This window comes from Theropithecus gelada, chromosome 2, assembly GCF_003255815.1.
Source record: "Theropithecus gelada isolate Dixy chromosome 2, Tgel_1.0, whole genome shotgun sequence".
NCBI lineage: Eukaryota > Metazoa > Chordata > Mammalia > Primates > Cercopithecidae > Theropithecus > Theropithecus gelada.
This window is the reverse complement of record NC_037669.1, coordinates 194,048,512-194,061,193: the sequence shown is the minus strand read 5'-3', so window position 1 is coordinate 194,061,193 and position 12,682 is coordinate 194,048,512. Positions and strand designations below refer to the sequence as shown.

General features: G+C 38.5%; 1 protein-coding gene and 1 pseudogene across 3 annotated transcripts in view; both read right to left on the bottom strand.

Annotated features, from left to right (window-relative positions):
- Positions 1–12,682, bottom strand: part of LOC112619643 — a 107,692-nt pseudogene that overhangs the window by 79,831 nt on the left and 15,179 nt on the right. The window lies entirely within an intron of this gene.
- Positions 1–12,682, bottom strand: part of LMLN (leishmanolysin like peptidase) — a 71,142-nt gene that overhangs the window by 52,838 nt on the left and 5,622 nt on the right. For both annotated transcript variants that reach the window (XM_025377729.1, XM_025377728.1), the window contains exons 2-5: positions 4,019–4,116; positions 3,422–3,452; positions 2,250–2,332; positions 1,645–1,762 (exon numbers count right to left, since the gene is read on the bottom strand). In XM_025377729.1, coding sequence (XP_025233514.1) covers positions 1,645–1,762; positions 2,250–2,332; positions 3,422–3,452; positions 4,019–4,116 — 330 coding nt within the window. The remainder of the gene's footprint in view (positions 1–1,644; positions 1,763–2,249; positions 2,333–3,421; positions 3,453–4,018; positions 4,117–12,682) is intronic.

The window sequence follows — 12,682 nt, the reverse complement described above, 5'->3', positions numbered from 1 at the left end:
CATTTATGATTTTTAAAATCAATTACTTTAGGGAGTGAGAGCTAAGGAAATGCTGGTCAAAGAATACATGTTTATAGTTAGAAGGAATAAGTTCAAGAGATCTATTGTAAAGCACAGTGACTATGGTTAATGACAATATTGCTGTATTCTTATTTATTTGTTTAGTTTACTTTAGTTTTGTTTTGTTTTGAGCCAGAGTCGAAGTCTTGCTCTGTCGCCTAGGCTGGAGTGCAGTGGTGTGACCTGGGCTCACTGCAACCTCTGCCTCCTGGGTTCAAGCTTCTCCTGCCTCAGCCTCCTGAGGAACTGGGTTTACAGGCACCCGCCACCATGTCCGGCTAATTTTTGTATTTTTAGTAGAGAGAGGGTTTCGCCATGTTGGCCAGGCTGGTCTCGAACTCCTGACCTCAGGTGATCCGCCCGCCTCAGCCCCCTCAGTGCTGGGATTACAGGTGGGAGCCATTGTGCCCGACCTTCTAGTTTTTTTTTTTTAAGCAATAGCTTAGCTTAGGCATAGTCTGAGATATTCTTATTTATCTATTTATTTTTGAGACAGGGTCTCACTCTGTCACCCAGGTTGGAGTACAGTGAGAAGATCACAGCTCATTGCAACCTCCACATCCCCAGCTCAGGCAATCCTCCCACCACAGCCTCCCAAGTAGCTGGGACTACAGGTGCACGCCACCACTCCTGGCTTTTTATATTTTTTGTAGAGACAGGGTTTCACCATGTTGCCAAGGCTGGTCTTAAACTCCTGGAGTGAAGTAATCTGCCTGCCTCGGCCTCCCAAAGTACTAGGACTACAGGTGTAAGTTACTGTGCCCAGCCTAAATTTCTTATTTTTTTGATATAAGTAATATATGTTCAATATGAGAAATCAGAACATCACAAAAATCTCCAGAACTTACAAAAGAAAAACACTTTTCCCAACAATCTCTTAAAGAAACGATTAACATTTTTATATGTATCCAGATTTAACATGTGTATACTTCCAGATTGCTTGATAATTTTTTATTGTCTGTGTTTCTATACTTTCAAATAAAATGGACTAACTGAGCATACTGATTTGCAACCTTTTTTTTTTCATGTAAGAGCTTAAATATCTTTCCAAGTCAGTACATAGAGATCTCCTTCACTTTTTAACAACTGCAAAGTATTCCACTACATGGTTATATACCACACCCTAATAGGCAAAACTAATACCCTAAATAGGCATATTTATAGTTTTGCAAAGAACACCTTTAAACATATATTACATAGCCATTAGTATTTTATGGAATAAACTTCTAGGTTGGCTTGAAGCATACATATTTTTTATCTTAAGAGATGTCAGACTGTCCTTTAAAAAACTGAGGTATATGCCTTGCTAAAAGATATTCTGGAAGACAAGACAACGTTCTAAGCTAAACTGATTCAGCAGACCAAGATAAATGGGGCAGGGAGGTCTCTGGGGAGCAGTGAAGAAAGAAAATACCATTCAACTCACTTGAAAGCTAATGAAAGAATAAAATCAGCACATCTGTGATTACTTTTTGTAGACCAAGGAAGCTACTAGACTTTGAACTTGAATCTGTAAAAATTTTGGGACACTCACAAATTCAAAATCTCAAGTGTAAAAGTACTGCCAAGAGCCGGGTGAAATACCTGGAGATGTTCCTCTGGAACAACAACGGGGCCGCATTTCGTGTGCGCGGCACACTCCCCGGTGCAGTACCTGTGAGGGTCGTTTTCCTTCCGGAGGTACTGGTTTGTTGCACATTGTCTTCAGTTCATTTGTACATCAAAGTTTAAATACAAAACAGAGAATAGTTTATAGCAGTTAAAAACATGGTAATCAACTGGTAGCTGCTATATTACTTCATTAATAATGTTACTATTTTAGTTACGAAAGTAGTTAAGAAAGAATTCGGGTTCTATAGGAAATCCTCTTGATTTGTGTTTTTAAACACCCAAATACTTCATAAAGCCAGCACTGTATACACATGAACGAGGGGAAAAGGTGATCTGGAGAACAGAGGACAACTACACCCAGAAAAAATGCAGTAGACCATCTCACAATGAAAGGTCAGGGAAAGAATGATTATCCAGCAGGCACTTTTTAAATTCTTTTTAAATACCTTGCAGTTTGGTCTCTAAGAACAAGCATAATAAAGTGATAGTATAAGTTTCACACCTTGTCATATTCATAGATAGGGAGAGGCAGAGTACTAAATGGCTGAAGAAAACCATCTGTGTTGAATGTGGCATACCTGCTAAGTAAGATAGTGCCCGCAGGTCGACGGACCTGAAAAGTCTTCTCTAAATAAGAAATAGCTTGTGGGAAAAGCTTGTTCTAAATAAAAGTTAAAAAAAGAAACAGAATTATAAGGAAGATATAAATTATATTTGAAACAAGCAAATACAGCATATTAATGAAAAAAGCCTTATAATTCTGGAATACAGATACTAGTCAAGGTTGTATGGTAAGGCGTAGGAAGACAGCAAGCCTAGGAGGAAAAGAATTTCCCCCATTTTCTAGTTCAGCTTGGGAAAACAGCACCAGGCAGAAATTTCTTTCCCTAGTCCCACTTAAATAGAAAGCCAGAAAACATTTATCTCAACTGTTTTTAATTTTTAATTAAATATTAACTTCCTTCAATACTACACCTTTAACAAAACTGCAATATATCTCAACTATTAATCTAGATTACTATGAATGATGGACTGACTTAGATGATTCCAACAGTAAGATAGTTTATGTAAAGAAAATCTTACCTTTCATTAAACTCACCAATTTCTGTGGCCCATGGTGAGCTGGCTTTGTGTGTGTGCATGTGTGTGTGCCTGTGTGCGTGCGTGTATATGCGTGGGTGTGTGCGTGTATATGCGTGGGTGTGTGCGTGTGTGTGCGCGTGTGTGTGCACGTTTGTGTGTGTGTGTGCACGTGTGTGCATGTGTGTGCGCGCATGTTTGCGTGTGTGTGCGTGCATGTGCGTGTGTGCGTGCATGTGCGTGTGTGCGCGCGTGCGTGCCTGTGTGCATGTGTGTATGTGTGTGGGTGTGTGTGTCTCCATACGGTTAAAAATCTGATGTGGTTATCAAGTCAATCAATCCTCAGGAAAATAAACATTTCCACCAAAAGAACAGTGTTCTCAATGTGTTTCAAAAATTGTCTTTTTCACCCTATTCTCTGCATGATTTGCTCCCCAAAAACTTGAGAAAGCAAGCAAAAAAACGAGACTGATTAATTTAATGCCAAATACCAACAAAGTTTTCATGAGTGCATCACAAAGACACCTTTTGTTAAATGATAAACACTTTCACTACCAACACCTTTTATTCAGTCACAAGAGTCACGTATATATTTTTCTTTACTGAAGTAGAATTTGCATACAATAAAATTTTAAGTGTCCAATTCAAGTTACGAGTATTTATTACATACCTTTACAAGATTTTTTTTCTCAGGGAGCAACCTGAAAATAATGACATAAAAACATAAGAATTACCTCTCAGAGGCGTAGCACATGTAATCAAGAAACAACCACAAAAATGGGCAACCAGCAAGCCTTGGGGCTGCTCTGCCTATGGAGTAGCCATTCTTTTATTACTTTACTTTTCTAATAACCTTGCTTTCATTTTACTGTATGGATTTGCTTCTAATTCTTTCTCGTGAGAGATCCGAGAACCCTCTCCTGGAGTCCGAACCGGACCTCTTTCCCGTAACACTAGTACTTATTGAAGAGTACCTTCCAGGTCTGTTACTGTCCACGTCCAAGTAGATCCACATTTGTTCTGTTTAAATTATTCGTGATTTACCAGGAAAGGGAGATGGTAAAAGAAAATTATTCATAATGTATAGGCTTTAATCATATCCCATATTTTCATATTTTCAGACTAAAATGCATTTTCAGCTTAATTCTGAAGCTACACTAGTCCTTTTTAAGTTTTATCTATGAATTTTTAAAACTTCAGGTAACAGATGAAAATACATTTAACGTTTAGATTGATAATGAAAAAGACAGTAAAACGGTGTACTTACTCTTCAACACTTTTATCATAAACAGTCTTGATCCTTAAATGCTCATCAACATCTCTCTTGACCACATGATTTGCCTTAAGATGAACTTTATTTATAACCTGAAAAAAGGGAACAGATTTGAAACATTTTTAAGACATAGAGATTAACCCATTGCGATCCAAACTTAAAATTAATGAACTAAATTTCAAGTGTAACACCCAGAGAAAAAGTTCCCTGGCCCATATTCCACCGTTTCAGCATTCTTGAACCTCAAAGATCTCCCAAACAAGCACTACCATTTGGAAGGTAAGTACCATAAATTCAAGTCACATGACTAAATCATTATGGATACAGTAGTTGCCAAAAAATTTTTAGAGTTCTCTGTCACTTATTTGTAGTTTCTTATATAAATTCTAGTTTTGCCAAATTGAGTCTCGAGAAAATGACAGGAAGAGACCAAAAGTATCTTCAATTACTTTAAAAGAGGACAAAAATTTATTTATGAAAGAATTTTTCATTTTGAATTTTTTCTCCAGTTCTCATTTACCATTTACACGATTTTTTCAGGGATGAATAAAAGAAGACAAGAAAGGTCTCCGCAGTATCAACACTTTATGAAACTCTTGATGTACGAAAGAAAAAATTGTGTTAGCGTAACTAAAAGTAAACTATATACTATCTCATTCATATAATTCCAGCAATGGACAACCACATTTTCATTTTTATACTATTTCTGCAGATTTATATAAGAAAATAAAATTTTATATTTTGTAAAAAACAACTATATGTTTGATCTATTAACATAATATAGTGACAGTCATAGATTTTCACAATACTTATTGCCTGCTCTGCTACAATGGCCTGACACCCTACCTCCAGTCTTTTACTCATTCTATTCCAACCTGTCTCCAGGTAACAGATTATTTTATGGCCCTTAAAAAACCATCAGAGGCCAGGTACGGTGGCTCACGCCTATAATTCCAGCACTTTGGGACTTTGGGAGCCCAAGGCAGGCAGATCACAAGATCAAGAGATCAAGACCATTCTGGCTAACGTGGTGAAACCCCGTCTCTATTAAAAATACAAAAACATTAGCCAGGCGTGGTGACGCGTGCTTGTAGTTGCAGCTACTTGGGAGGCTGAGGCAGGAGAATTGCTAGAACCTGGGAGGTGGAGCTTGCAGTGAGCTGAGATCGCGCCATTGCACTCCAGCCTGGGCGGCAGAGCAAGACTCCGTCTCACAAAAAAAAAAAAAAAAAAATCAGAAATGTCTGAGCACAGCAAATGGATATGGTACATTTTAGGAACCCATTGCATGACTAACCTCCCTGCAGATAACACATTACAAAGTCCAGACAAAATATACTGTCTGACAGTATTTGGGGGAGGGAGAAAGACAGGTAGAATGTGGAAGAATCTACCCTTGGAATACAGGAATTATATCTCTGAGATGTGCAAGTCTAACTTTTGTTTGAGAGCACTACGCAATCTGTGCCTCCTGGAGTGGCAGGAGGTCACAGCTTCACTGGCTTGAGGAGCTACAGCAAAATGTTCAGACCTTGTATCACCAGAAAATTAGAAGTTAGAGATGAAATCTTGCAAGAGAAGAAGTCACAGAAGGTACCCCAAAATCTGCATATGAAACCCAGTCAAATATTTGACTGACCACCAAATTCCTTGGCTGACAATGAAATTACATATGTATGAGATAAAACCTAGCAAAGAATAAATGTTGCCAACAACAGGAGATAGACTTTGGAATTCTCAACACAGTTAAGTTAAACGCCAGCTACAAAAAAGAAAAAAAAAAAAAAAAATTCTTCAGAGAAATACAACAGAATCCAGAGACTTTACAATGTATTATCTATGGTGTCCATTATTTAATAAAAAAATCAGCAGCAATGAGAACAAAATGAAAATGAGATCCACAATGGGGGAAAAAGCAGGGAATAGAAACAGACCCTAAGATGACCTGAATTTAAACAATTACTTTAATGCAGCTTAAATGTGTTCAGGAATTTCAAAGAAAACATATACATAATGAGTAAGCAGACAGTGAACCTCAGAAGAGAAACTATGAAAAGAACCAAAGAAAAAAGAGCCAAATGGAAATTCTAGAGCTTAAAAGTATAACAACTAAAATGAAAAATTCATTGGGGCCAGGCATAGTGGCTCACGCCTGTAATCCCAGCACTTTGGGAGGCCAAGGTGGGTGGCTCACTTGAGTTCAGGAGTTCCAGACCAGCCTGCCCAACAGGGTGAGACCCTGTCCCTACTAAAAATACAAAAATTAGCCAGGTATTGTGGTGCACACCTGCAATCCCAGCACTCAGGAGGCTGAGGCATGAGAATTGCTTGAACCCGGGAGAGGGAGGTTGTAGTGAGCCGAGACTACACCATCACCCTACAGGCTGAGCGAAAGAGTGAGACTCTTGTCTCAAAAAAAAATTTTTTTCACTAGAAAGAATTAAAAGAAGATTGGAGACGGCAGAAGCATCAGTGAACTTGAAGATAGATCTAGACATTATCCAATCCAAAGAAGAGAAATGAAAAAGACAAAACAAACAAACAAAAAAAAAAACATAGCCTCAGAGAATGGATACCAAGCAGTCTAGCAGATATGTCATTAGAGTCCTACAAGGACAGGAGAAATTAGGAGATGGAGTATATATTTGAAAAAAATAACAGCTAAAAAAATTCAAATTTGGTGAAAGACATCAACTTATAGATCCAAGAAGTTCACTAAACCTCAAGCAGGATGAAAAACAAACAAGCTGGGTACAGTGGTTCACGCCTGTAATCCCAGCTACTCGGGAAGCTGAGGCATGAGAATCACTTGAACCCAGGAGGCGGACGTTTTAGTGAGCCAGGATCATGCCACTGCACTCCAGCCTGGGGAACAGAGTGAGACTCTGTCCCCCAAAACAAACAAACAACACCCAGGTGCATAATGGGCAAACTTGTGACATCTAAAAATAAAGATAAAATATTGAAAGCCATGAGAGAAAAACAACACATTTGATATGGTTTGGCTCTGCATCCCCAACCAAATTTCATCTTGAATTGTAAACCCATGTGTCAAGGGAAGGAGGTGACTGGATCGTGGGGGTGTTTCCCATGCTGTTCTCACGATAGTGAGTGAGTTCTCACAAGATCTGATGGTTTTATAAGCCTCTGGCATTTCCCCTGCTTGCACTTCTCTCTCCTGCCACCATGTAAAGAAGGTCCTTGCTTCTCCTTCACCTTCCGCCATGATTGTAAGTTTCCTGAGGCCTCCCATGTGGAATTGTAAACCTCTTTCCTTTATAAACTACCCAGTCTCAGGTAGTATCTTTATAGCAGTGTGAGAACAGATTAATACAACATTATATATAGGAAGGAAAGAGAAGTACGAATGGCACCAACTTTCTATCAAGAACAATAAAGAACAGAAGACAATGAAATAAACAGTAAAGGGCTAAAAAAAAGAAATTCAACACAGAAGTCTATATCCAATGAAACTACCCTTCAAAAATGAAGAGGAAACAAAGACATTTCAGATAAATCTGAGAAAATTTATCACCAGCAGACCTACACTACAGGAAATGTTAACGGAAGTTCTTCGTGGGAATGGCAATGACACTAAAGGGTAACTTGCTTCTGTAGGAAGGAATAAAAACTACTGGAAATGGTAAATATGTGAATAGATATAAAAGACTATTGTGCAGAAGAGTCAACATAGCAGGTCAGAGATTGCTCTCTGTAGGAATGCCTGCTTGCAAGGTTGACCTTTTGCTGGCATCTGGAAGTGTAAACACTTCCCTACACTGATCTAAAACTTCACTAGGTTATAAGGATGGCTCTTTGTGTCTAAACTATTTGCAGAAACAATATGGTTTATGCTGAACATTTACTTGCTTCTAGAGTCTGAAATTTCAGTCGCTGAAATTTTGTCTACATGACCAGCCTCCGATAAAAACCCTGAACTCTAAGAATCAGGTAATCTTCTCTGGTAGACCACACTTTGTGCACGCTGTCACAACTCACTGCTGAAGGAATTAAGCAGGTCCTGAGTCAGTCTACTAGGAGAGGACTCTTGGAAGTTTCTGCCTAATTTCCTCTAGTCATTGTCCCATGATCCTTTTCCCTTTGCTGATTTTACTTTATATGCTTTCAGCGTAATAAATCTCAGTTGTGAGTATGACTACAAGCTGAGTCTAGTGAGGCCACCTAGCAATCACCAAACCTGGAGTGGTCTTGGGAACCCTCAATACAATTATACACACTTCTTTTCTTCTTTTAATTTCTTTGGAGACAAATAAATATTTAAAGCAAAAATTGTAAAATTTTTAATTGTGAAGTTTATTTTTTATTTTTAAAATTTATTTATTTTGGTTTTTTTTTTGAGACAGTCTCTCTCTGTCATCCAGGCTGGAGTGCAGTGGCGCAATCTCGGCTCACTGCAACCTCCACCTCCTGGGTTCAAGCGATTCTCCTGCCTCAGCCTCCTGAGTAGCTGGGATTACAGGCACCTGCTACCATGCCCAGCTAATTTTTGTACTTTTGTAATTTTAGTAGAGACAGGGTTTCACCATGTTGGCCAGGCTGCTCTTGAATTCCTGACCTCAGGTGATCCACCAGCCTCGGCCTCCCAAAGTACTGGGATTACAGGCATGAGCCACCGTGCTGGCCTAATTGTGAGGTTTATAATATATAAAGAAGTAATATATTAATATATTATATTTACAATATTATATTACAACAATAGCAAAATGAATAAAATTATGCTATGGGAAGTTTCCTATATTTAACATGACTATTTAAGTAGATATCGTAAGTACACTACATACATTGTAATCACTGGAGCAAATACTCAATATTTTGTATTATACATTCTGCTCAAGTGCGTGTGGGACATTCATCTAGTTAGATCATATTTTGGGCCATAAAACAAACTTTAAGACGTAAAAGAACTGGTAAAAAGGATGTTCTCTATCAATAACAAAATTCAACTATAATGCAATTTCAGAACAAAATCTGGGAAATCCCCAAATATTTCTGAAAAATCAAACAACAAACTTCTAAATAACCCTTAGTTGGGAGAGAAAATTACAAGGGAAATTAGAAAATAGTTATGACTAAATGAAAATAAAATTACAACAAGTTAATATTTGTGGGATACAGCTAAAGTAGTATGTATTTAGAGGAAACTGATAGCTTTAAATGTTTATTTTAGAAAAAAGATCTCAAATTCATGATCTAAGGTTCCACCTTAAGATAATAAGAAAAAAAAATTAAACTCAAAGAAAGCACTAAGGCTGGCATGGTGGCTCATTCCTATAATCCCAGTATTTTGGGAGGCTAAGATGAGAGGATTGCTTGATCTCAGGAGTTCAAGGCTGTAGTGAGCAGTGATCATGCCACTGCACTTCAACCTAGGCAACACAGTGAGATCCTATCTCAAAAAAAAAAAAAAAAAAAGACAGAGAGAATATAAACTATCAATGTCAGAAATTACACAGAAGATATCACTACAGACTTTCCAGCCATTTAGAGATGATCATAAAGGAATGTTATGAAAAACTTCATGTCCATAAATTTGACAACTTAAAGTGAAATTCTTTGAGAGACATAACTTAATAAAACACTGTCAAGAAGAAATAAATAACCTGAATAGTCCAATACCAAAGTATATGAGTTCATAGTTTATGACTTTCAAAAAAGAAAATTCCAGACTGAGATGGCTTAATTAGTGAATTCTACTAAACACTTAAGGAAGAAGCAACATTGATTCTACAGAAACTCTTCCTGAAAATAGAAGAAAATGAGACATGTCCCAAGTCATGCTATGAGACCAGCATTATCCTGATACCAAACCTGTGTTGCGGGAAGTCAGGGACCCCAAATGGAGGCACCAGCTGGAGCCACAGCAGAGGAACATAAATTGTGAGTATTTCATTTTAATATGGACACATGCCAGTTCCCAAAATTAATACTTTTATAATTTCTTACACCTGTCTTTACTGCAATCTCTGAACATAAATTATGAAAATTTCATGGACATTTATCAGTTCCCAAATAATACTCTTATAGTTTCTTTTTTCTGAGACGGAGTCTCACTCTGTCGCACAGGTTGGAGTGCAATGGCATGATCTCAGCTCACTGCAAGCTCCACCTCCTGGGTTTACACCATTCTCCTGCCTCAGCCTCCCGAGTAGCTGGGACTATAGGCACCCGCCACCACACCCAGCTATTTTTTTTTTTTTTTTTTTTTTTTGTATTTTTAGTAGAGACGGGGTTTCACCGTGTTAGCCAGGATGGTTTCGGTCTCCTGACCTTGTGATCTGCCTGCCTCAGCCTCCCAAACTGCTAGGATTACAGGCGTGAGCCATCACCCCAGCCTACTCTTATAACTTCTTATGCCTGTCTTACTTTAATCTCTTAATCCTGTTATCTTCATAAGCTGAGGATATATGTCACCTCAGGACCACTGTGATAATTGTATCTAACTGTATAAATTGATTGTAAAACATGTGTTTTTGAACAATATGAAATCAGTGCACCTTGAAAAAGAACAGAATAACAGCTATTTTAGGGAACAAGGGAAGACAACCATAAGGTCTGACTGCCTGCAGGGTCGGGCAGAATACAGTCATATTTTTCTTCTTGCAGACAGCCTATAAATGCATGTGTCAGTAGGGAAGATATCACTGAATTATTTTCCTAGCAAGGAATATTTAAGACCCTGGGAAAGGAATGCATTCCTGGGGGGAGGTCTATAAGCAGCTGCTCTGGGAGTGTCTGTCTTATGCGGTTGAGATAAGGACTGAAATACGCCCTGGTCTCCTGCAGTACGCTCAGGGTTATTAGGGTGGGGAAAAAATCCCACTCTGGTGAATTTGAGGTCAGACTGGTTCTCTGCTCTTGAACCTTGTTTTCTGTTAAGATGTTTATCAAGACAATACGTGCACAGCCGATCACAGACCCTCATCAGTAATTCTAATTTTGCCCTTGCCTTGTGATCTTTGCTTTGCCCTTTGCCTTGTGATCTTTACTGGCCTCAGAAGCATGTGATCTTTGTTCTCCTTTTTGCCCTTTGAAGCATGTGATTTTTGTGACCTACTCCCTGTTTGTACACCCCCTCCCCTTTTAAAGTCCTTAATAAAAACCTGCTGGTTTTGTGGCTCAGGTGGGCATCACGGTCCTACCAATATATGATGTCACCCCCGGAGGCCCAGCTGTAAAATTCCTTTCTTTGTATTCTTTCTATTTCTCAGCCAGCTGACACTTAGGGAAAACAGAAAGAACCTACGTTGAAATATTGGGGGCGGATTCCCCTGATAAACCTGAAGTTATTATTACAGAGAAAAAGAAAACTACAGACCAATATCCTTGCAAGTAGTTGGTAAAAAACACAAATATAAAATAGAAAAAATAAAATAAAAAAAAAACTACAGATCAATATCCCTTATTAATATAGATGTAAATGTGCAATGGCTCACACTTACAATCCCAGAGCTTTGGGAGGCCAAGGTAGGAAGACTCCTTGAGCCCAGTGGTTCCAGACCAGACTGGGAAACACAGCAAGACCCCATATCCACTAAACATAAAAATAAATGAACCAGGTGTTGTGGCTCTCACCTGTAATCCTAGCTAACTGGGAGGCTGAGGCAGGAGGATTGCTTAAGCGAAGTCATTTAAGACTGTATAGTGAGCTATGATTGTGCCACTATACTCCAGCCTGGATGACAGAGTAACATCCTGTCTCTAAAAAAATAAAAATATATAGATGTAAAATCATCAACAAAATATTAGCAATTCAAACCCAGCAAAATATAAAAAGGGTAATAAATCATCACCAAGTGAGGTTCATCTCAAGAATGCAAGGCTGATTTGACATTCAAAAAAATCAATCAATGTAACTCGTAATATAAACAGAGAAAAGAAGAAAAGCCACATGATTGTATCAACTGGTGCAGGAAAGATAGTTAACAAAATTCAACATCCATCCACGATTTTTTTAAAAAACTCTCAGCAAACTAGGTATAGAAGGGAATTTTCTTAATTTTATAAAGCATACCTACCCAAAAACTCCACAATTAATATTTTTAATAGTGGAAGGTAATGTTTTCCCTGTAAGATCAGAAACAAGACAAGGATGTCTACTCTTCCCACTCTTATTCAACATCATGCCCCAGACATGTGTGATAATATTAACATTAAAGATGTAATAGGCTGGGCGCGGTGGCTCACACCTGTATTCCCAGCACTTTGGGAGGCCGAGGTGGGTGGATCACTTGAGGTCAGGAGTTTGAGTCCAGCCTGGCCAATATGGCGAAACCTGTCTCTACTAAAAATACAAAAATTAGCCAGGCATGGTGGCGGATGCCTGTTATCCCAGCTAGTCCGGAGGCTGAGGCAGGAGAATTCCTTAAACCCAGGAGGCGGAGGTTGCAGTGAGCCGAGATTGTGCCACTGCACTCTAGCCTGGGCAATGGAGAGAGACTCTGTCTCAAAAATAAAAACATGCAATAAACAAAAAATATATATTGTAATGCCTAAAATGCACAAGCACACATGCATACACACAGGTAAATGTAAGAAAATGAAAAGATACACATGTAAGCTGGAACCACAAGCAAGCTAAATACACCTATTTTCTCTTGAATTAATATAGTCTATTAGGCTGGAGCACAGTGGTACAAA